The 24,256-nt window shown below is 42.8% G+C and overlaps 1 protein-coding gene across 24 annotated transcripts in view; it reads left to right on the forward strand.

Moving 5' to 3' along the window:
• TBC1D1 (TBC1 domain family member 1) overlaps window positions 1–24,256 on the forward strand; it is a 248,917-nt gene that overhangs the window by 189,236 nt on the left and 35,425 nt on the right. For 18 of the 24 annotated variants that reach the window (XM_063664446.1, XM_054484527.1, XM_063664448.1 and 15 more), the window contains 2 exons: window positions 12,097–12,282; window positions 18,153–18,314. In XM_063664446.1, the coding sequence (XP_063520516.1) occupies window positions 12,097–12,282; window positions 18,153–18,314 (348 nt within the window). The remainder of the gene's footprint in view (window positions 1–12,096; window positions 12,283–18,152; window positions 18,315–24,256) is intronic. The other 6 variants (XM_063664451.1, XM_054484528.1, XM_063664457.1 and 3 more) reach the window with 1 other exon arrangement.

Consider the following 24,256-nt stretch of genomic DNA (forward strand, 5'->3'; position numbering starts at 1 on the left):
TGGGCTTTTATGTCAAGTGCTGGCATTGCACTCCATGATAATCTAGGGACTTGGAAGCACATGTTATGCGTCGCCCTGGGTTGGTGCAGTGGAACTGGGGTGGGTTGGAAGTACTATTCTAAATCTGCTTCCTGCGATGGGGTAGGTCAGGTTGTCCTGTGTTGACAAGGAAGAAGTCTGGGTGAGGAAGCGGGATGAAAGCAGACCAGATGCTAGAGTCCACTTTCAAGTCCGATCCCAGGACCTGGCTTAAAGTTAAAGAACAGCAAAGATGAAAGGTGCCGCACAGCAGCACAGGTCGGTGGCCGCGTTAATGACATAGAAAGCAAGTGCTGTGAATTCAAAAGAAAGGACAGCTCTGAGCCAGAGTACTTGGTGACTTTGCTCAAACAAATCCCTTTCTGGCACCCCCAGGCCTCCCCTCCTGCTTCAAAAAAATTCTGAATTGTGCCAATCCATTGAGGCTCAGCTCAAGGCCATCCCATGCTTTTCCATCGTAATAAAGCCTTGTTTCCTGGGCTTTAAACATATTCCTTTTTTCTTAGGTTCAGATTGAACTTTTTTAAAAGGGAAGTTGTCAGAGGCTCTGTAAAACGTTAAATCAAACCTGCTTTGTTTTAGGAATGGGGTAGCTTGGAATCAGATTTGCTCCTGCTATGGACTGAACATTTGTGTCCCCCCAAAATTCCTGTGTTGAAGCCCTAATGCACAGTGTTACGGTGTTTGAAGGGAGGCCCTTGGAGATGATTAAGTTTAGATGAGATTGTGTGAATGAAGCCCTCATGAATGGGATTGCTGTCATCCCAAAAAGGGGTAGAGACCCCGGAGCTTCCTCTCTCTTCACTCTGTGAGGATACAGCAAGAAGGAAGCTCTCTGCAAGTCAGGAAGAGAGAGGGCTCTCACTAGAATACACTTGTACTGCCACCCTGATCTTGGACTTCCCCTCCAGAACTGTGAGAAACAAATGTATGTTGTTTAAGCCATCCATTCCCTATGATTTTATTAGAGCAGCCCGAGCTCCATTCTCCACTCCCTGGCTTCCTGCATGGACTTTGCAACCAGAGCTTCACGGGGTATAGTTTAAAAGCTGTTTCTCTGTGACGCAGCCACTTTTCTCTTTCTAGGTCTAGTTTTGACCTGCATAACACTTTGTTAGGGGAGATTTGAGGGTGAGGAAGTTGGCTTGCTTTTCTTTTCACCATGTCTCAGTAGAAACAGAAGCAGAAAGGCCCTGAGATACTGAGCCCACCTTTCTTGGCAGTGTGTGGCAGCCTGGAGTACCCTGGGCTGAGGAGGCCAGGGCTGGAGGGGAGGCTCCCACGGTGGAGGGGTTGAAAGCTGGGTTGTAATGAGCTGCTTTTCTGCAGATGCCTAAATAATATGGGTTGAGAAATCGTGATCTTAGCTTTTAGTAGTATATTTTTCTGTTTATGTTCGGTGAGTCATCAGTCTGTCTCTGACTACGTTCAGATCTGGAAGTTTTCTGGAAGGAAATTTGTTATTGCTGTAATAGTGTGGGTTGTTGATCTGGATTAGCAGGGAGCGGCCCCTTAATACATTTCTTAAGAAAATGGTATTGAGTTCAGTCTTTGGCTTTGAACTTTGCCTTTGACAAAGATAAAAGTGCGACTTGACTGGTGTTTGAAAAGCATGGCGATATGGCCAGGTGCGGTGGCTCACGCCTGTATCCCAGCACGTTGGGAGGCTGAGGCGGGCAGATCACCTGAGATCAGGAGTTCGACACCTGCCTGGCCAACGTGGTGAAACCTCATCTCTACTAAAAATACAAAAAAATTAGCCAGGCATGGTGGTGCACACCCGTAATTCCAGCTACTTGGGAGGCTGAGGCAAGGGAATCACTTGAACCCTGGGAGGCAGAGGTCACAATGAGCCGAGATTGCGCCATTGCAGTCCAGCCTGGGCAACAAGAGCGAGATTCCATCTCAAAAAAAAAAGCAAGTTATATTACATTTTAAAACTCTATTTAATGGTCAGGTCATACATCCATAATGGGTAGAGTCATTGCTTAATTAATTTAAAATAATGTATTTAAAAGGTACCTTTGTTCCCTAGTGTCACATAATGTGAAACATCCAATTAAGGTAACTGTAACGTAAAGTAAGTGGCTAAAAAAGTGCTGAACGCCAAAGGACAGAGATTCAACCTTTGGTGTGCATTAGAATTTCCCAATTGTTCAAATCCAGGTTGCTGGATCTACCCCAGAGTTTTTGATCCAGTAGGTTTGGGGTGGGACCAAGAATTTGCATTTCTAACAAGCTCCCAGGTGGTGCTGAGGCTGAAGCTCGTGTGGGGACCACATTTTGAGAACTTCTTCTGTAGACTGAACTCATGGTCTAGGTTCTATCAGCTGTGACCCATGTGCTGCTGGAGGGAGTGGTCAGATGTCCTGACCTCTGTGCCCACAGTGAGGTCCAAGCTGAGTAGGTTTGACCAGCAGCTGTAATCACAGAGTGAACAATGTAAACGACCAATGTTGGGTGGTCTGACACCTTTTAAAAAAAATCCACGTGGATGAGATCACAGAGCTAAGTGTGGGCAGCAGTCGGGGTAACTCCACGTGGTTACTGCTCACGCACTGTCTGCCATTTTTCACCTCTTCTTCAGAGTGTGGTCAGGATGGTGGCCTTGCCCAGCACAGGAGGCCCTTTTCCTTCTGACCACCTGACCCGACCCACCTCTTAGCATCTGCAGGCGCTCCCTGTCCCTTCGCTGGGCCCCATGGGGAACTACTTGCAGTCATCAAATTCATCATGCTGCTTTCTTTTAATTCCCACACTTGCCAAGGTGGGACTGCCCCCCGTCTCCTTCCCAGTCATGTGTCAGAACTCAGCACTGGACCTTTCCCCTTTCCCTACTCCCACCCCTCCCCACCCCCACGAACGTCTCACTTGGGATCATCTCTTCTGAGGTTGGGCCTGCACAGCCGCTCTCTGCACTCTCGCCACCCTGTGGGCTGCCCTTGACCCCTTGGCACACAGACCTGGAAGTTGGCCTGCTCAGCTGTCTCCTTAGGGGTGGAGCTTGGTTTTCTTTCATCACTGTTCTGCGATGAATTGAATGCGTGATTGGTCACAGGAAGGTAGGGAAGGAATAAACACCTTATGATATGTTTCTTATAAGGTTTTATATGTAGAAAGTTATACGAAAGTGTCAGATATCTATATATGAAGTATATGTGAAGTTTTATGATAGTTTTGCATAATTTAACAATAAATTCTTTAAAGGAGCTGAGTCCCAATCCCTTGGGTCGAGAGTTGTGTGGCACCCGGGGCCTGCTTGTTCCCTCCACTCTGTGTGTTCGTTGCTGGCCCCTCATAGGCTGTCCTAGACCTGTTTGACTTCTCTCCTTTCTGCCCCGTCTTCCCTGAGACGCTCCAGGCTCCCTGGCCTCCTGCTTCTCGAAGCTCCTGTTGTGTTTGTTTTCTGTGCTCAGGGCGCCATGGTGCTGTAGGCCACAGAGGAGGCGTCTGGGGTCCCTCGGGGCAGGTGCAGCAGGAGGAAGCCGTCTCTGAGGGCATGACCTTGGAACTGAGCATTGACAGAGGAGAGTCAGCCAGACAAAGAAAGGCCAAAACTCCACCCCTCTCCCACCCTATTTCTACGTGACCATGGGCCCTGGACACGCCAAGACGGTGACCTGGGGCCTCCTATTGTTGCGAGGAGCCCCTGGGAAAATGTTGGCATTTTCTTCATAGAACAAGTTTCTCTTCTCCAGTATTCTTCAGTAAATCAACTTTCTTTTTTATCCCCAACCCCAGTCTGATTGCGAAGAAGTCTAAGCAACAGAAAGATTTTGCCAAATAGGTTATCTTTTTTAGAACAAAATAGATAATGATATTAATAGGAACTCAGCACTTACTCTTGTCCAAGTACTGTTTTTAAGTGCTCTCAAGGATTTTTCATTTAATCCCCACAACAAAGCTGTGGGAGGTGGATGCTATTATTGTCTGTGATTTATGAATGAGGAAAACTGACACAGAGGGGTCGAGGAGCTTGCCCCTTTCCTGGTAGTTAGTACCATCATCAGTTGCCTGCTCCTTTTCTTCTTTGCTTTTGTGTGTATTACCCCAAGGCATTAGGATGAGCCAGCCAAGTTCTAGTCCTGGCTTCACCACCTAATTAGCTCTGTGTCCCATGCCTTGCCGTGGAGGGATAAAACCGATTCCTAGCTTATCCGTTGGTGGTGAAGATGAAATCAGTGGGGTACTTGTAAAGCATACTGCCCAGCACATAGTAAGTGCCCAGAAAATGTGACGTCAGACCTCTTTAAGCTTCAGTTTCCACATCTGGGAAGAGAGGGGGGGATTGAGCTGGGTCATTTTCCAGTGTCCCTTTCAGCTCCATGTTCCTGTGAGCGCTGACAGTTTCCCCACAATCCTGAAGAAAGAAGGAAAATAAGGGCAGGGTGACGAAGGTCGCCACTGTGACGTGGCTGCTGGTGGGAAGTCCCTGGGGAGGCAAGGCCCAGCTTCCCAGACACAGCCCTCAGGTGCTCATCCTGGTGGCACTGACCAGGGGCCATGGTGGGCTTTTCCACCCCAGCATGTCTCATAAAATTACAAGAACCACAGTTGAAAATCAGTGTTACAGAAATGGTAATAGGATAGGGCAAACTGTTACAAAGATCAGCACTTAAGATTCTGGCTGAGGCTGAATATTTGTTTCTCTTTAGTTTTGTTTTCTTTAATCAAGAACTGAGAGCCCTGACTTTCAGCTCCTCAAAAAATACAGCTTCCTTCCCCTTGCAGATGCAAAAACAAACACCACTTCTTTCCAAGCATAATTTTCTCCCATGCATTATCTCCTGTCTACAGCTTTTTCTTGATCCTTCTCCAGCTCCTGTAGACCTCCCATTTAGAGCCACCAGCCGCCCGCCACTGGGGCCACGCAGAGCTCTTGGTGCTCTCTGCCCTGGGCTCGCCCACCCAGGCCTGTTCTCTGTGCCTCTTCCTGGTTCTCTTCCCTGGACTTCCCACTGCCGTGCGGTCTTCAGTGCTCCTCTGAGCTGTTGTCATGACCTCTAACCAGACTGAGTCAGGACTTTTGACTTTCTCATCTCTAAGTCATCCTTACACAGCCTTGGAAGTTAACCCTAAACGGCTATTTTGGGAGAGAGTGGGGATAAAGATCTGCAGGCCTCTTGCTCCTGGTCCTTGTTTCTGCCTATCTTGGCTTCTCTTTTTAAGTGTGTGTGCACCTCTCTCCTCATCACACCCCTCCTCTCCCCATGACTCCCATCTCAGGCAGAGTTAGGTGCTCTGTTCTGTGTCCATAGCTCTTTTTCCAGCACTTCTTCTCACTGTTTGGTAGTGGCCTTTCATGTATGTCTGATCCACTAGGCTGTGCACTCCCTGCCTGCCAGGATATGGTTAAAGTGCTAAAGAATGTATATATGAGATCACTTTTGCTTAAGAAACCCCCAGTCTTCTGGAATTCCCGATTTCTAACCAATTAATATGTGGATTGACTAGACCTTAAGCAACCAAGAGTCAGCCAGCCTTGTCTTCTGTATTCAGGCGCATACTATCTGGTCGTTAGACAAAATGGGTCATTATCAGTGATGAGTTAATAATTACCTGCACACCTTGTTTATGCTGGTTCTTTAACTAAAGTGGCTCCCATCAATTAAACCTGCATGGATTTTACCTGTCCTTCCAGAACCACCCCCCTTTCCATGAAAACTGACAACAATGATGGTAAGAAGAATGGTGTTGACATTTTATTAAATGTTTACTGTGTGCAGGCTTGTTTTTTTCCACACATTTACCTAATTAATGCTCACAGTAATCCTATGAACTAGTCAGTTTTATGCAGATTTCGCAGATTAGGAAACTAAGGTGGCAAGTGATCAGATAACCTGTTTGAGGTTGAGGAGCTAGATCATGGTAGAGCCAGGTTCGATCCCAGATACCTGGCTCCAGGGCCCATGCTCTTGACCTTATAAACAGCTGAAATTCATCTTTATTTGCTGAACTTCCAGAACACTTTCTTTGTATTTCCCTTATTTTAGTAGTCATGTACTTCTCTGCTACCCTGATTCATACTTGGATTTCTAGCAGCATGCCTGGCATGAGGCAGGAACTTAACAGTATTTCTTTATACTAAATGAATGTTGTCTTTTTTTTTTTTTTTTGAGACGGAGTATCGCTCTGTCGCCCAGGATGGAGTGCAGTGGCGCTATCTTGGCTCACTGCAAGCTCCGCCTCCCGGGTTCACGCCATTCTCCTGCTTCAGCCTCCCAAGTAGCTGGGACTATAGGCACCCACCACGGCGCCCGGCTAATTTTTTGTAGTTTTAGTAGAGACGGGGTTTCACCGTGTTAGTCAGGATGGTCTTGATCTCCTGACCTCATGATCCGCCCGCCTTGGCCTCCCAAAGTGCTGGGATTACAGGTGTGAGCCACCGCGCCCAGCCATGAATGTTGTCTTTAAAAAATTCTGTTTTCCTCTAGCTAGACTGTCATATAATGCAACTGTAGGAAATAATCAGGTTATCTTTGGAATATTTTCCATAAAAGATCCACAGAAGTCATGGCAGGGTTGAGAGTGAACTTGGGCAAATGAATCCGTTCATTCATTGAATGTTCCATGTATATCTGCTGTTTCCCAGGTGTGGAATATGGCAGGGAACACAGAAATCTCTGCCTCCTGGGCTCTGCTTTCTGTTGTAGTAGAGGTAAAGCTGCTCATGCTTTGTAAACAATTTGACAACATTAAGTCTACATGGTCATTTTACTTTGTTTTTTCTAAGAAATTTTCTTGAGCTGTTCGTAACAACAGACGCTGCAGATGTTAATCCCTGTTGTTGTTAACTTTTCTCCAGAGATTTAATGTTCAGTTTTCTCCTTTCCAGAATCGATTTATGTTGTTCAAACAGAGGTTTGAGAATAACTGGAATTTCTTTAACTTCTTTTTTTTTTGGCATGGAGTTCGGAATTTTCAAGAGGGATGAAGAGAGGTATAAAATGCTCTATGGTGGGTAACACACAGAAAAAGCCAGAAAATTGGAGAATAAGGATCTGTCTTCTCATTTCCTTCTAGAGCTCCTCTTTCTTACAGGGCACTTAACATGTGATTTAATGTCATGTCTTTAAAAGGAGGAGAACTGCAGTTCAGAACTTAATGTCAGTGCTTTGTGAATGAGAGAGCCAGATACTGGGCAGATAGGAGGTCGTGTGCACGTTGCTTTTTCTCTTTCTTGATCATGGCATTGATTCTGTTCATAACAGTGATGCAATGTCATACTCTTCCCCACACATTTGTGTGCAGATAGAAAGATTGCAACAGCACAGGAAAAAGAATGCAACAGCACAGAGTTGTTGGGGAATAATTTGGCATCTAAAATATCGACATACCAGTATAGATCATATTTATGACTCTGTTGGGAGTGTCACAGCAATGATTTAATAGGAGGCAGTTATCTCCAAGGCCTCCTGAATTATGACTGGTTTTAAAATTCTTAGAACCCATTGGAGGCTATTGTTTCTGAAAGGCTACATAATTTAAGTGCTCCACATCCTGTCATTATAGATGTCAGAATAGTAAAATCTAATCCTGGACTAAGTTGTTATCGCAGCCCTTTGGTTTGGTGGCTTTGCTGACTTTATAAATATGCCTGTCAGTGCCTGTGGTCTCCACAGTTGGGCAGTCGGCGGCAAATATCATTTCTCACATTTTACACTAGGGGACTGGAACCCAGAAGGCATATGTTTTCCCAAGAGGCACCAACACAGTTGGCCCATGAGGTAGAGCAGCCCCTCCTTCGGCTCAGCCTCCATTGCACTGAGCCAAGCCACGCTTTCTACACTGGCCTCTGTGCAGCTGTCTCTCAGCAAGAATGCAAGTCGGGGAGAGAAGCTGGATCCCTGGGATTGTTCTAGAGAATAGAAACCTCAGAGTAGCCCTCCTTAGACCACCTAACGCATCGCATCGCTGCATACATATAAGGGACTCAATGCTGGTAGGATTGGCTTAGGAATGATGCAAGTGGAAACAGTGCCCCGGTTTATCATTAGAACAAGGTTCTCAGCTGACAGTTGCCTCAGACTTTGATTTTGTTCTCCTCGACCTGCCACTCCACTGGAGTCCACATCTCTCAAGACTGCACACGTGTGAAGGAGGACTGATTACAAACCAAAGCCTTGTCCCCAATCTGGATCTTTTTGCATTGTTGAGAAAGCAGCTTACTTGGACTGATTCAGCAGGCCAAATTTAGAACAAAGATTTTTAACTATCTCCCTTTATAAATTACTGAGCTATTTTGTAGCCAGGCTACTCTTAATATGAACAAAAAATATACAAATTTGTTGTTAATCGTAAACTATAAAAATCAGTAATTGTTACCATGTGAAATGAATTTGGATAAAGGAGATACATTTTTGCCCCTTCCCAGGGTTTAGGAGAGACAAAATGGTGAGATTTTAGCTCTGAATCAGAGGTTCTTATTAGAGGTAGTTTTGTTCCTCCTGACCTCTAGGGGATATTTAGCAATGCCTAGAGGCATTGATGGTGGGCAGATGCTACTATGCCCACTGCTAAACATCCTACAGTGTATAAAACAGTTCCTCCCGACAAAGAATTATCCAGCCCCAAAATGTCAATAGTGCTGAGGTTGAGAAACCCTCCTTTAAACTCTTGGGTTTGTTTGCTGACCTTTACAGTGGATCAGCTTTTATTTAGTTCATGTAGAGGTGAAATTAATACTAGTGCTCAGATATGTCTTTGTATTCTGGACTTGGCCTGGATCCCCTGACCAAATTTGGGACAAGCTCCTGCCATGTGTTGAGGACCTGAATTCAGGCAGCTAACAACAGTATTTGAACTGTGTTTTCAGTGGTGGGGGTGAAAGAGACGAGCCGACGTGCTAGGAAGTGCATAGGGTTGCATGAGGAAATAGAGAGTAAAGCTGCAGCGTGGAGCCCTGCTATTCAGAGTGTGCTTGGAGAAACAGCAGTGGAGGCATTATTGGGGAACTTGATGGAAATGCTCCCCTCAGACTTGCTGAATCAAAATCTTTAATTTGGCAAGATCCCCAGTTAGGCTTGTGCATGTAGAAGTTAGAGAAGCATGGGGTAAACTTTTTTTTTTTTTTTTTTACTTTGGAGGAAAATACACCTTTTTTCTTATCATAGCTCTGACCCTTACTAGCTGTGTGACCTTGGCCAAGTTATAAAACCTCACTGCTCCTTATTTATTTTAGCTGGAAAATGGAGATCATAATATCACCTGTCCTATGAGATTGTTGTAAGAATCAAACAAGCTTATTTGTGCCAAGAACCCATATGGTAAAAGCTCAACAAACTGTCACTAGTGATAATAAGAAAAAGATCACAAAAGTAGAAAACATTAGGGAGACAGCTTAGGTCTTAAATCTCACAGTTGTCGTCACCAAACAATACTTGTATTTTTGCAGATCCAGTTTCTCTGAATACTAAAATAAAACCGGAGTTTCATAAACTTCTATAGACAGTGGTCCTTGTCAGTAGCCCAAGTGGCAGAGAGTACGTGGATCTGGGGACAAGCAGCCTCTACTGTTAGGAATGTTCCATCCTCCTGGCCTGAGTTACACCTGCTCATTGTGATTCCGAATTTGAAAGGAACACAGTAGGAACTTTCAAGACCCTGGGAAGAGGAAGGCTGTGGTAAACAGGAAGCATGAGATTAGAAGAAGGAGTTTAGGTGAGGTGAGCCCTTGTTTTACTAGTAGGGTTTAAGAATATCCAAGTCAGCTGGACATGGTGGCTCACACCTGTAATTCTAGCACTTTGGGAGGCCGAGGTGGGCAGATCACCTGAGGTCAGGAGTTCGAGACCAGTCTGGCCAACATGGTGAAACCCCGTCTCAACTGAAAATACAGAAATTAGCAGGGCATGGTGGCGCATGCCTGTAATTCCAACTACTCACTCGGGAGTCTGAGGCAGGAGAATCGCTTGAACTTGGGAGGTGGAGGTTGCAGTGAGCCAAGATGGCACCACCACACTCCCGCCTGGGCAACAGAGCGAGATTCCGTCTCAAAAAAAAAAAAAAAAAGAATATCCAGGTCAACCCCACCTAACCCTCAGCGGGGCTCCCTTCTGTTGCCTGGCTGGGTCCTGGGTTCTCTTGACGCACACGAGATTGTGAGAGTGCATGGAAACACTGTCCTCATTATCAGGACAGCGCCTGCCATGCCAGCCAGAACACATCATAGGAATTGCAAGACTCTTTTGCAAACCAGTGGGAGATATGCTTCCAGTGTGAGGTAAAGCAGAACTTTAATCACAACTGCAGTGTTCCACAGAATTCCAAGAGCCAAGATGGTAAAAGAATTAAAAAAAGAAAGGAAAGTGCTCAAATGAGAGACTTCAAGCAGCAGAATAAGATTAAATAAAAGGATTCAATTGAACTGCATCATATTCAGTAATGACTAATCCTAAGTATATAGGGTTTGGGGGTGAAAGGATTTGTTTTGTAAGTGTTTTGCAGGAAAATATTTTTTCCATCTTTCATTTTAATTAGAATAGATTTGCGTTATTTTTTCTTAGTTTTTATTTTTAAAATATTTATTGCCACAAATTTAGAAAATACAGGGAAAACATAAATAACAGTGCATGTAAACCCAGTATTTTGTCCCTTCTTTTGTTCAACAGTTATTTCTCAGGCACCTGCTGGGTGTCAGCAACTGTGCTCAGTGTGGTGACCAAAACCCTTTTCAACAAGGCAGCAAGGTTCTAACGTGGTTAGGGCTTACAGTTGAGTAGCTGAAATTTTTATTTCTTTCTGTGCCCCTAGTAAAGATATGATGGGAAACAATAAGAGCTATTTTTTTTTTATTGTGTTCTTACTCTATGTTGGGCCCTGTTCTCAGTGGTTTATAGCCTATTAACTCAGTCTCTTTACCACCACTCTGAGGGGAGGCTCTGTCATACCCACTTGACAGATCGGGAAGTGGAAGCATCAGGAGGTTAAGCAACTTGTTAAAGATCACAGAATCAATAATGACAGAGTCTTGATTAGAATCCCGGCAGCCTGGCTCCAGAACCTGCCCTATTAATCACTGAACTGTACTGCCTGTCATAATATGTATCAAATTGAGATGATACTTTATAATTTCAATTCTTGCTTTTCTATTGAACAGTACACAGTAACATCCTCCTATAATGCATATAAACCCCCAAAAGATGTAGAATTTTAATTTATTCATTTGTCTGATAGGCTCATAATGAAATAAGACTCTATAAAGCTGTGTAATTTAGACATAGGAAACATTTGGATTGTAGTGATATGTAGTGGGAACAAATAGTCTTCTGAATCAGGAAGACATGAGTTAAGAGTATGCCGGTGTACCTACTTACTCACTGTATGACCTTGGGCAAGTTTCTGAACTTTAGTTTCCAGGCTAATATCTGCCTTCTGGACTTGTCATCAGGATTAAATGAGTCTACCTATATAAAATGCCCGGCGCAGTGCCCAGCACTTGGTAGAAGGTCTGCTAATGGTTACTGTTACTACTGGCTATTAAATACATTTTAATCTTCCTTCAGAATACCTGGCCAGATAACACAGTGGTTAAGAATGCACATGAAAGCCAGACTGCCAGACCGTTGGGTTCCAGTCCTGGCTCGACTCCTTCCTAGCTATGTGACATTAGGCAACTTACATAAACTCCTTGTTCCTCAGTTTGCATTTCTTTAAAACTGCATAGTTATAATGCCCATGTTTTAGAGTTTTGTGAGTGTAAATTATTGTACATAAAGCTCTGAGAACAGTTTGGTACACAGTAGGCACTGTAGGAACGTTTTCTATAATTATTAAATAACATTTTCAGAAGGAGATAAAAATATTACACCTTAAAAAGCAAGTATCTTTAAATACTTCCTCAGCTACTGAAGTTTTGCTTACTATTTGATATATCATTTGTTTCACGTTTGTGGCTCAGACATGGCTTATGCCAATGCATATTAACACATGAATTTTAAACTTGGTGATATTATTATATTTTATCTGAATGAACAGAATTTGCTGATTTGGCATTGTGTTTGAATGTGCATTTTTTGTTGAAAAATGACGATTCTGGAATGCCGTCTCCCTTTCCAGATTATTCAGAGCTGGGAGAGCTTCCCCCACGATCTCCTTTAGAACCAGTTTGTGAAGATGGGCCCTTTGGCCCCCCACCAGAGGAAAAGAAAAGGACATCTTGTGAGCTCCGAGAGCTGTGGCAAAAGGCTATTCTTCAACAGATACTGCTGCTTAGAATGGAGAAGGAAAATCAGAAGCTCCAAGGTTGGTTTGCCATCTTGATATTGAACAGGCCTGGTCTTATCTTGGCTCTGAAGTTAATCACATCAGACATAAGCATGCTGTCTTAAAAATATAGCAGCACAATAGTCTAATGTACACATCTATCTATATCTGTTTACTTTTTCAGAGTAGTATTAACACTGTTTACTTTCTGGTGATCTAATGATAGTTTCACCAACTATATTCATTATTCCTCTATGGTCACTGTTAGTACAGCGTTTAGAACTTCTGAGATACAAGCTTTAAATCTAAGCTGTAACACACTGAAAGGTGCTTTTTGTTTTGTTTTGTTTTCCCCTCTGTCTCTCTCTCTCTCTCTCTGCTTTATCCTCAGCCATAGTCTGTGCCTGTGTGTTAGGTATGAACTTTTCTTGTGTAAGTCATTAACATGTGTAACTTCACTCTATGTGCTTTTTCAGTGATTTGCAAGTAATCTGAAAAAAAGAATTAGCTGAATTCTACCTGTACTGATATCAATAGTGTCAAAATATGACATGAACTTTGAAAGGTTAGATTTTTTTCATTTCCTGTTTCCATACTGACACTGGAACCAATTAATATTATCTTCAAAGTAGCTTAAGATGCAAAGTTTACATACTCTTTGGAAAGATCATGAGTCTTAGGGTATCTAGAGAACCACCCGCTGATAAAGTAGTGAAGATTTTGAGCAGGAAGTCTGCATAATCTCTTTCAAAGGGAAGATGTAGCAGATGGTTCAGTCACCCTGCCATTGCCCCAGAACAATTTTGGAATTACAGTACATTTCATTCAGCATCATTCTTGATTGCAAATTTTGATCTTTTAAAATGACCTCGATGCTTATATAGAGCTGAAAGTCATTAAGACACCAAATCTGAGGAATAAGCTCCTGAGAATGTGTCACATCCATGAGTTTCAGTTGCATAGCTAGTGTCATAGCGAGTGGATAGACGTTCTCTGTGCATGTCCATACAGTGCTTGTGAGTTATGACAACACTGTGTACCAGCAACATAGTTTCTGCAGTTGAAAAGTACGAATTCATAGAATGTAAAGAGGTAGTGTCTATATCTTTTGACTGAAAACAGAAAATGAAATATAAAGGAATAAGACCTTTTGATATGAAAGTAGCCCCACAGTTGGAATAGGCTAGTAAGCTTTCCAATGTGCAGTTTTGAAGCTGAGAAAGATGGGTCCTCCCATCAGGGTGCTGTGGAAGGTGATAGCACACTGGGGGGGGGGGGCGTTTAGAGCAGGTGAGTGCTGTTTTCTTCCAACCCAGTTTTTCTGCCACTTTCTTGTGTGTTCGTGAAGGTAATTTTAAAAGCAGATGTCTAAAAGATGTTTGATAGTGATGGCATTACTACATGTGTCATCAGTTAAATGACAGCTCGGGAGCACAGCAGTTATATTGGTGTGTATCTTGGTATTTTTGTTGAAGAGGAAAAAGGCAGTTATGTTCATCATGTAGGTCATAAACTTTAATGCCAATACTGGCCAATCTTCTTGCAAATGACAGCCATGTAAAATCAGGGCATAGCTATAAAATGGGAACGGTGCTCACAGCTGTCTTCTTTGTGGTGAGGACAGCTGTAATTGGTGAGGCAAAATCAGTGTGCCACAAAAGCAGAATACATTCTGCTGTGCAAGCAATGACCAGACAGACTAGAATGAAAAGGCAAGAGTTTCCTAAGGTTACCTGGAACCCTCTGGCAGGTGTTGCATTAAGTTTACTGGCCCTTGCCAACAATCTTCTAATGCTTCCTCATTTCATCTGGCTTCTTGGCAGTGTTCAGTTTTTGTGGTCTTTTATTTTTACTGTTTGACTTCGTTTCTCTTCTTAGCTCTGTAAAGTTCAACATGTGTTTATCTTTGTGGTGAAAACACAATAAACTTGCTTAATATAATGTTGGAAGCGTTAATCCATTGTATTAGTATGTACAGGACCTGGATTGCTGATAAAAAAATAACTAGCAATAAGAGCCTGATTGCTTAAAAATATTTAGTAAGTTTTGTCGGGGTGGATTAGGGGCAGGGCAGAACTTTTACATTAAATATAGATGCAAGATTTGATAAGAATCAGCCAGAGTGTACAGTAAGTATTCACTTAATGTTGCCAATAAGTTCGTGGAAACTGCGAATTTAAGCAAAATGGTGTATAATGAAACAAATTTTACTAAGGGTTTATTGATAAAAACAAGAGTTAAGTTCCTATGGCATATTTCTGGGCAAAAAAAAAATCACCAAACTTCTAAATAAAGACCCAAGACACTTCTAATATTAAATATTGATGTAAATGTGAGCTATGCAAACATTTAAGCAAGATTAATACAAATAAGATAATTATTGGCTTGGCACAGTGGCTCACTCCTATAATCCCAGCACTTTAGGAGGCCGAGACAGGGAGATCACCTGAGGTCAGGGGTTCGAGACCAGCCTGGCCAATGTGGTGAAACCCCGTCTCTACTATAATTACAAAAAAAATTACCCAGGCGTGGTGGTGCACACCTGTAATCCCAGCTACTTGTGAGGGTGAGGCAGGAGAATCGCTTGAACCCAGGAGACAAAGGTTGCAGTGAGCCGAGATGGTGCCACTGCACTCCAGCCTGGGCAACACAGTGAGACTCCATCTTAAAAAAAACAAAAAGAGAGAGGTAATTATTTTTCCACTTATTCCACTTCAGGGTCTCAGGTGGCCAGAACCTATCCCTACAGCTTGGGGGGCAAGGCAGGAACCAGCCCTGGACTGAATGCCATTCCATCTTGGGGTGACACACACACACACACACACACACACACACTCACTCAGACTGGGACCATGTAGACATACTGATTAACCTAATGTGCACATCTTTGAGATGTGGGAGGAAACTGGAGCACTTGGAGAAAACCCACACAGACATGAAGAGAACACAAACTCCACACAGATAATGGCCCTGGGCTAGGAATCCATTTTTTTCTTGTCAACATTATAACAAAGCGACATTGAGCATAAAGACATTATTTGAGGACCTGCTGTACTATGTACTTAGAGAGATAGGCATTCTATCGTTGAGTTTCTTTTTTTCTCCCTTCTTGAAGGAAGGTTAAATTGCATCTGAGATGGCTCTTGAAATTGATTAGGGGTTCAAGCTGACTTGCATACTCTTTGGGAAAGAATTTAGAAGAATGTGTATGAGGAAGTTCTTCTTATGGTTAAGCCTGTTTCCTGACTTGAATAGTAGATGAGTCAAATATTTTTTACTATTCTGGAAGCATCGCATTCTGGAAAGAACCATACTATGTCATCTCAGTCTACCTCACTCCATTGTAGGCACTTGGAAGCTGAAGTTGTGATTTCTCCAAAATTAGATAGGTAATTTTCATTGCTGTTAGAACAAAAAGCATTGCCTCTCTTTGAAGCTACCAGTCCTCCGCTGTCCTCCTCTGCAAGGCCATTTTTCCCTTTTTTTTTTCTTTTTTATTTTTGAGACAGAGTTTCGGTCTTGTTGCTTAGGCTGGAGTGCAGTGGCGCAATCTCGGCTCACTGCAACCTCCACCTCCTGGGTTCAAGCGATTCTCCTGCCTTAGCCTCCCGAGTAGCTGGGATTACAGGTGCCCACCACCACACCCGGCTAATTTTTAGTAGTAGTAGTAGTAGTAGTAGTAGTAGTAGTAGTAGTAGTAGTAGAGACGGGGTTTCACCATGTTGGCCAGACTGGTCTGGAACTCCTGACCTCAGGTAATCCTCCCACCTTGGCCTCCCAAAGTTCTGGGATTACAGGCATGAGCCACTGTGCCCAGCCCATTTTTCTGTATTTTTAAATGAAGATGTGAGCAGCCAAATGCAAGATCGCAACATGTGATTCAATACAGCCATGGCTTGGTGTTGACATGTTATTGCCAGTTGAGCTAATCCATATAACTCAGCATTTTATGCTTTACTAAGATTAAAATGATGTGATAACATTAAATTTTGAATTACAGTTGATGTTTTTTATTTAAAAAACATTTTTCTTAGTTAAATAATACATGATGGTTTAAAAATCAAATATTCAGTGCAGTTCTTCTAAAATCTCTGCAAGTGTGGGGGTCATTTAATTGCTGAGCCTTCCAGCCTATTAGCTTTCCATTCTGAGCTTTCAAGAGATGGTGGCAGCTGGCAAGACAGTTTTGTCTGGGAAAGCCATTGTTAACAGAGCAGAATTGGGGATGGAGCAGCCATAGCCCACCCACCAGAGTAGGCACAAATCAGACCTGAACGTTATCACAAAGTCCAAGTTGGCTCAGACATTTGTGTTAAATCATAGTAAATATTTTAGAGAACTTTGTTGCAAATTTACGTTTGATCTCAGTCAGTCCTCTTCCCCTATCTCTACAAGCTTACAAACCGCATGGGTGTGTGGGGTCTTATTTAATATTGCGAACAGCTGGGTCCTGTATCTGAAGTTCTTGCCCTGGAGCCTGGGTGTTTGTTGTAGTTCTGCACCATCTGCCTTGGTTGATAAGGCATTTTGGAGGCCACTGATTTCAGGCAGCAGTGTTGTTAGGATACGGAAACAGCAGGATGTTTGTGGATTGAGCCTTTTCAGCTGAATCTTCTGGCCAGTTCTTTCTGGCTGTGTGAAGTTGTGTCAGCTACAGAGCAGGATGCTCATGTTGCCTGCTGGGCTCTGTTAGGGTGGCCAGACGTGCTTGTAGCAGCCTTACTGCCAGAGGAACATACGTTGGTATCCAGAGCCCAGTGTTGCCACCAGTTGCAGTGCAGCAAGGCTAGCCCCAAACCTGATTTGCTGCAAGGATTAGCTCAACTCTAGTGACATTTATTGTGTTTTCTCATAGCCCAAATCACAGCCTAAAAAATAAAAAAAAAATCTGGGGTTGACATTTTTAAAAATTTTTTTTAAAAACATTTTTCTTAGTTAAATAATACGTGATGGTTTAAAAATCAAATATTCATTGTAGTTCTTCTAAACTCTCTGCAAGTGTGGGGGTCATTTAATTGCTGAGCCTCCCAGCCTCTTAGCTAAAAAATCTAGGGTTGACATTTTTAAAAATGTGTTCATCAGAGTACGAGGGAAAAGATTAAAGATGGTAGATGGAAAACCATAAAAGCTGAGAGGAAGGCAGCCCTGGGCTTAGAGTTGCTTGGCTTCCCTCTAGCTGGTAAATAACCAGCACCAAATCACCTGATCCTCCTGAACTTCAGTTTCTGTGGCCGTGAAGTGAGAGATTGGGTCCAGGAATCAATGTAAATTGTCAATTTAAGATTTCCCTTTATTGATGTTATTCCCCCCTGGGCTTGATAATTTAGTTATAATTCTTCATGCAGCTTTAGGTTGAGTAAGTTTGGTGGGAAACAGTAGCTCTCTTCATATATTTGAGAGATGTCATTTGAAAGGGGTAGATTTATTCAGTTTAACTCCAAGAAGCAGAAATGGGACCCATGGTAGAAGCTACCAAATGGAGGTTTGGCTCTAAATAAGAAAACGATCTTTAGAGTGCCTCTCCTAGTTTAGATGAAAAAAATTGCATCAAGTTCTAACCATGCTAGTCATTGGGAATTTTATTAATAACACATAGCTCCTGTCCTGGGGAGGCTCATGGTTTGATAGGGGTAAGATGGAAAGAATTGGGCAGATGTGGGTTATATCTTAGCAGTAGAGCCAACAGAGTATGTTGGGGGTGAAGGGGTAAGAGAAATCACATACCTCCTAGGTTTTTAGCATTTTCCAAAACAAGGAAAATGGGTAGAGGCATGGACAGTGACTTATATTTAGACGCGTTAAGCCAGTTGTAACTGCATGACATCTCAGCGGGATAACAAGTAGGCAGCCATGTTGTGTAATGGAAATTCCATAGCTTTACTAAGGCGCTCTGGAATGGTCTATTCCAGCCTCCGAAAATGATTTGCTGAACAAGCGCCTGAAGCTCGATTATGAAGAAATTACTCCCTGTCTTAAAGAAGTAACTACAGTGTGGGAAAAGATGCTTAGCACTCCAGGAAGATCAAAAATTAAGTTTGACATGGAAAAAATGCACTCGGCTGTTGGGCAAGGTAAGCTTCATTGGGAAGCATCTAGTCAACCTCACCCCTCATTGGTGATTGGGGAGAAGTGTGGAATAAAAAAAATGTCAAGTCTAATTTTAGTGGCCATCTCCCTTCTTTTCATCACATCTTAATCTATTTCCATATACCTTACTTAATAGACATGTGTTTCACCACCTTTCATGATTCCTCTTAATTAAAATTTCCAGAAGGCCAGGAAATAAGAAGAAGACAGGAACACCCAAGGGCTTCGTTGCCTATAAACTGGATAATGATTTGATGATATACTTTGAATTAAATTATAAACTAGAAACTAATTGTATGGCTTGTCTCTGGGTACTCTAGGGAGACAACATAGTGTATGGAGCACAGACTTCAGACAGGTGGTCTTGGGCTTAAATCTCAGCCCTGCCACTTACTTTGCAGTGTGATCTTAGACAAATGCCTCACCCTCTCTGAGCTCCAGTATCTACAAGCGTAAGATGTGTGTGCTGACAGTGGATGTTGTGAGGAGCACACAGCATGTGTCTGCTATACTGTAAGGCCTTAGAGAGCGGGCAGGATTCACTGTTTTTTCAGTGAGATCTGCCAGCCCAAACTGTTACTGGACCAAGAAGAATAAGTACAGAACTTGAAACTAAGCATTTGGAAATGTTTCCAGCAATTTGACACAGTGATCCTAATTAAAAATGTGGACTTATATTTTGTCCGTTTTTTTTTAAATTTTGTTTTTCTAATTTATTTTTACTGTATCGTATAAAAATATCAGCCTGTAGTAGATTGGAAAATTTTTAAAAAGAAAAAAAATTGATGCTTCACAGATAGTTTGAGAACCGCTATTTTGAAGCTTCCTTTCAGTCATTATTAGTGTTCTAGTCAAACAATGATTTCTTTAAAAGTATATGTTAATGTCTTCTGGCAAGAGTAAAAGCCTGAATCTAATCTGATTCTATGCTACTGAGTTCTGGTTGAGCTCATCATGAATAACCAGGTGTTCTGAATAAGGGTTTCAAGTATGTATAGAATGGGTTTTTCCTGAGTTTATCAGTTGTATAGTGGGAAAACGTTGTATATGCACTTTTGCTTTTTTGTTTTTTGAGATGTAGTTTCACTCTTGTTGCCCAGGCTGGAGTGCAGTGGTGCAATCTCAGCTCACTGCAACCCCTGCCTCCCAGGTTTAAGCTATTCTCCTGCCTCAGCCTCCTGAGTAGCTGGGATTACAGGCGCCCGGCACCACGCCTGGCTAATTTTTTGTGGGATTTTTTTTTTTGTTTTTTTGAGACGGAGTCTTGCTCTGTCGCCCAGGCTGGAATGCAGTGGCGTGATCTCAGCTCACTGCAAGCTCTGCCTCCCGGGTTCATGGCATTCTCCTGCCTCAGCCTCCTGAGTAGCTGGGACTACAGGTGCCCGCCACCACGCCTGGGTAATTTTTTTTTGTATTTTTAGTAGAGATGGGGTTTCACCATGTTAGCCAGGATGGTCTCGATCTCCTGACCTCATGATCCGCCCACCTTGGCCTCCCAAAGTGCTGGGATTACAGGCGTGAGCCACCATGCCCGGCCAATTTTTTGTGTTTTTACTAGAGACGGGTTTTCACCATATTGGACCTCAGGTGATCTGCCTGCCTCAGCCTTCCAAAGTGCTGGGATTACAGGTGTGAGCCACTGCTCCTGGCCTGCATATGCATTTTTCATCTCTAGGAGCATTAATGGAACAAAGCAGTGTTTTTTACTATAGTTTTTTAGGCATTTTTAACCTTTTCTGAATTTTGACATCAATTTTAGTAATCATGGGTATTTATTGTTTTGTTACACCTTTTCCTTTTCTGTGGATAAGGAAACTTGGGCTTAGAGCAGTTGAGCAGTGGCTCTGGGCCACAGAGCTGGGTTCACACCACCGTACTGCACTGCCTCCTGTTGAACAGGATCTCTAGGTGCTTTTCTCAGAACATGTATGCAGTGGTGAAGACCGAAGTTCTGGATTGACAGCAGCTTTCAGTGTGACTTTGGCAGGTACCCTCTTTCTGGGCTCTTGCCCCCTTACTGATAGCAGGAGAGACTTGCACCGAGCAGAGGATCTTGGAGCTCTCTTCCAGTTCTAATATTCCTTGCACCTGTACCTTTTGCTTGAGGTTTACCTTTACATCAAATGACCCCAAATTGCTGTTTTGAAAAGGGAGAAAGCAGAGAAAAGAATGAGTCTGTTCTTCCCCATTCACAGTTGCCTAGATGATCACCTTCAGGTGTCTTTGTTTCTGCGAAAGGCAAATTGCATGGGTCTGTGACAGCTATTCCAAATATTTGAGCTTCTTAGAAGCCTGGCACCTGGATATTTGTTTTTCACTGGGCATATTTGTGGGGGCTAATAGAAATACTCTAGGAATCTGGACCCTGGGTAGTGAAAGTTGGGCGCAGATGATTGAGCATTCTGTATACTGGAGTGAGCTGAGGCTGACCTGGAAATTTCCTTGTGTGTTGCCTGACTTTGCCACATCACTTTTTACTGCAGAAGCTCTAATCATAAAGGGGGCTTTGTCATTCAGGTGGTTTTAACACATTAAGATTTAACAACTCCAAACAAATGATGGCGGTCTGTTTTGTGGCTCAGAATAAAAATGTGCATCTAAAAATTTGAGACTAAATTTGAATCATATCTTTGACCTTTGAAGTAGAGGCCAACTCACCTCAGAGACCTTGAAAGAGAGGGTAGTTGTGTGGATTAAGAGGCCCTTCCTCATAGTGACATAAAAGACCCTGAAGTGATGGAAATAAAGGAATTTATAAAATTTTCCGAGTTAAAATTAGATGAGGGGCCAGGATTAGGGTATCAATTTAGGAGAAGATAACATAATCCTATGACATTATAGATAATTCAGTTTAGTACACATCAAAATGATTTCTCTAAAGATACCTAGATAGAACCTTATAAGCTGGAATGTCTTTTTTAGGAATGGGATTGCAGAGTGGCTGCCTGGGCTGCTGATGATAAGGGCCAGATGCAAACTCTGCTTGCTTTTGACCCGGCAATGCCATTTATAAAAACTTACTCTAGAAACTAATCAGCCAAAAATGTACTGCAGTAAGAAGAATGCTTATTGTGACATTGTTTAATAGTCAAAACAAAACAAAAAACCCAACATATGACTATCCCATGTCATATTCCTTGAAAACGACACCATAAGTAGATCTGTATTTACTGATATAAAAGATATCTAAGTTGTTAAATGAAAAGAGTACAGCATGGTCTCCTGTACTGTTGATATTTCCATTTGTGTATACATGGAAAAACACCCACGATGCAGATGTCCAGGTTATAGACAGGATGACCATAGAGCCCAGTTCACCTCGCATAGCCCTGGTTTATGACTCCTGTCCTGGCAAAATTATTAATAGCCTTCCTCTTCTTCACTTTGAAAAGCTTCCTGCTTTGGATGGTAAATATATGCTCATTCTAGTTATGGGTGGTTTTTCACTTTCTTCTTTATACCTCTTGCATTTCAGAGGTTTTTTTGCCCCACTTTTTAACAGTGAATGTATATTATTTTTTAAGTGAGTAAGAAGCTATTTACATGGGGGTTGGAGGAACGGCCTCCTGCCCTCCCAGACCCTGCCTGCAAGCCCTAGGTGGGCTCCATTGCCAGGTTTCTCTTGGGTTAGGAGTGAAGGCAGCACCACAGTGGGGAAGGGCATTCCAGGCCATTCTTAGCAAAAACATTGGGTCCAACTTGCATGATCCTGTGCTTTAAATCACAGAATCTAAGCTTACTCCTGAATACCACAATATCTGGTACTGTCCAGTGACACAGCCAATATTCTTTTCTTTCAAAAAATAAAGGTCTGATAAGACAATGGAAATGATTTAGTAATAGGAAATTGGACATTTCATAACTTGGGAAAATTTTCCCAGTTTGAGAAAAAGTATTTTGTGGAAAAAAGCCCCACTATAAATCACTTATCATGCTGACTGTTTTCTAGCCCACATTTACTTCTCATCAGCATTTGAAGTATTTGTGGGGAGGGTGTGCGTGTGTGTATATGTACCCAGGATATATCTATGAGCTGGAATAGCAGAGGGAGACAAGAAATAGAATAATAGTAGAAAGCAGATATCAGGGTATATTTGTTTCCTGTTGCTACCATAACAAGTTACTACAAAAATAGTGACTAAAACAACAGAAATTATTCTCTCAGTGTTCTGGAGGCCATAGCTCCAAAACCATGCTGTCAGCCTGTCTGTACTTGGCCTCTTCCAGCTTCTGGTGGCTGTCAGCTTCCTAGACTTGTGGCCACAGCACTCCAGCCTCTGCCTCCTTGGTCACATTGATTCCCCTTCTCATCTCCTCCTCTGTATGTCTATTATAAGGATGCTTGTCACTGGATATAGGGCCCATCTGGATAATCCAGGATGCTCTCCTCCTCCGAAAGTCCTTAATTATATCTGCAAAGAAGGTAACATTCACAAGCTCCAGGGATTAGGAAGTGAACACATCTTTTTTGAGGGAACACCATTCAACTCACTCTACAGGATCATTTTATTAATGCTGAGATAAAATTACAGAAGGTATAGGATGTGGTCATGGTTTACAGGGGCCCTGTATTTCTTCTACAGACCAACTTAAAAAAAAAGATACGTGAAAGGGAAAGAAGAAAGCATTTACTACACAGTAAGTATTTCCAAGAGGTGGCCCAGTGAGACTTTTGAATCTGTTAATAAAATGATTACTATTTGGTTCAAATCCACAGATGGTTATTTTATCATTAATTGCAAGGTAAGAACACAGAATATTTTTTCTCTAGTCCCCATTTGAGTAGCAGCCTTGTTGGACATTTCCGACATGGAGGACAACAAGAGAAAATGGCAGTCAGCATCCCTGGGCTGTCACTCACCGGCCTAATGACCTGGGGCAAGGGACCTGTTCTCACTGCCTCTCTTTTCTTTACCATGAGGATAATCATGTTTCCCTTAGAAGGTTATGAGGATGGTATGGGCCAATACACGTAACGTGCATGGAATGGTGATGGTGCATAGTGGCCTTGCAATCAGTGCTATCTGCTGCTGCTACCTTGCCAGAGCAGAAACTTTTCCCAAAGGTGGCCAGAGACAGAAACCAGAGAAACCATCCTCCTGGGCAGGCTGTCTGAGTGGCAGGGCAGGGTACAAAGAGGCCACTTTTCTTCCTGGATGGAAAGAAAGATCAATGCCTAACTCGGAGGCTTCCTTTCTCCCAAAAGACAAGAAAGACTTGGCATCTTATTCTTCAGTCTTCTTGCTCTCCCCTTTTCCACCTTTTTGGCCTTGTAATAGCTGAGTAATGAGCTAAAGAATTTTGGTTCAAAACTGTCACCTTTTAAAATTAGGTTTGCCCTAAATAACATCCTTGACTTTAAGAGAATTTTCTTAAGTTTTAGACATTGTTAATCACTGTGAGTATTCAAATTAATCACATGCAAAGCATTAGGTAGAGGCTCTTGGACATTTTCTGTTTTTAGAGCTTTGTTGGATGCTCACATGGCAATGTCTATGCAGTCAGTTCCTACCCAGCCTCTGGGCCCTTCTTGCAGCTTATCTTGCAGAAAGAAGCCTCATCAGAATTCCAGAATCTCAGCTATGATTAGCTTACTCCACCTCAGCTCAGAAACATGCATGGTTCCCTGGAGCTACCAAACATGGGGCAGGTTTCTTGCCGTCAATTTTGCCTCTGACAATAACCCTTCCAGCCTTCTTGCCAGCTGCTCTCTTCCATGTGCACCCTTGTGCCTGAGGCAAACCGAATCACTCTCAGTTCCCTCTCTCTGGTTGTACTTTTCTCTTCCTTTTCCCTCATCCTTAAGGCTTGGCTCAAATGAAGGATTCTGTGGAACCTTGATTGCTCAGTTAGAAATGAGCAAACCATCTCAAGGAGAGAAAACCAAACACTGCATGTTCTCACTCATAGGTGGGAATTGAACAGT

Source organism: Pongo pygmaeus, chromosome 3 (genome assembly GCF_028885625.2).
Source record: "Pongo pygmaeus isolate AG05252 chromosome 3, NHGRI_mPonPyg2-v2.0_pri, whole genome shotgun sequence".
NCBI lineage: Eukaryota > Metazoa > Chordata > Mammalia > Primates > Hominidae > Pongo > Pongo pygmaeus.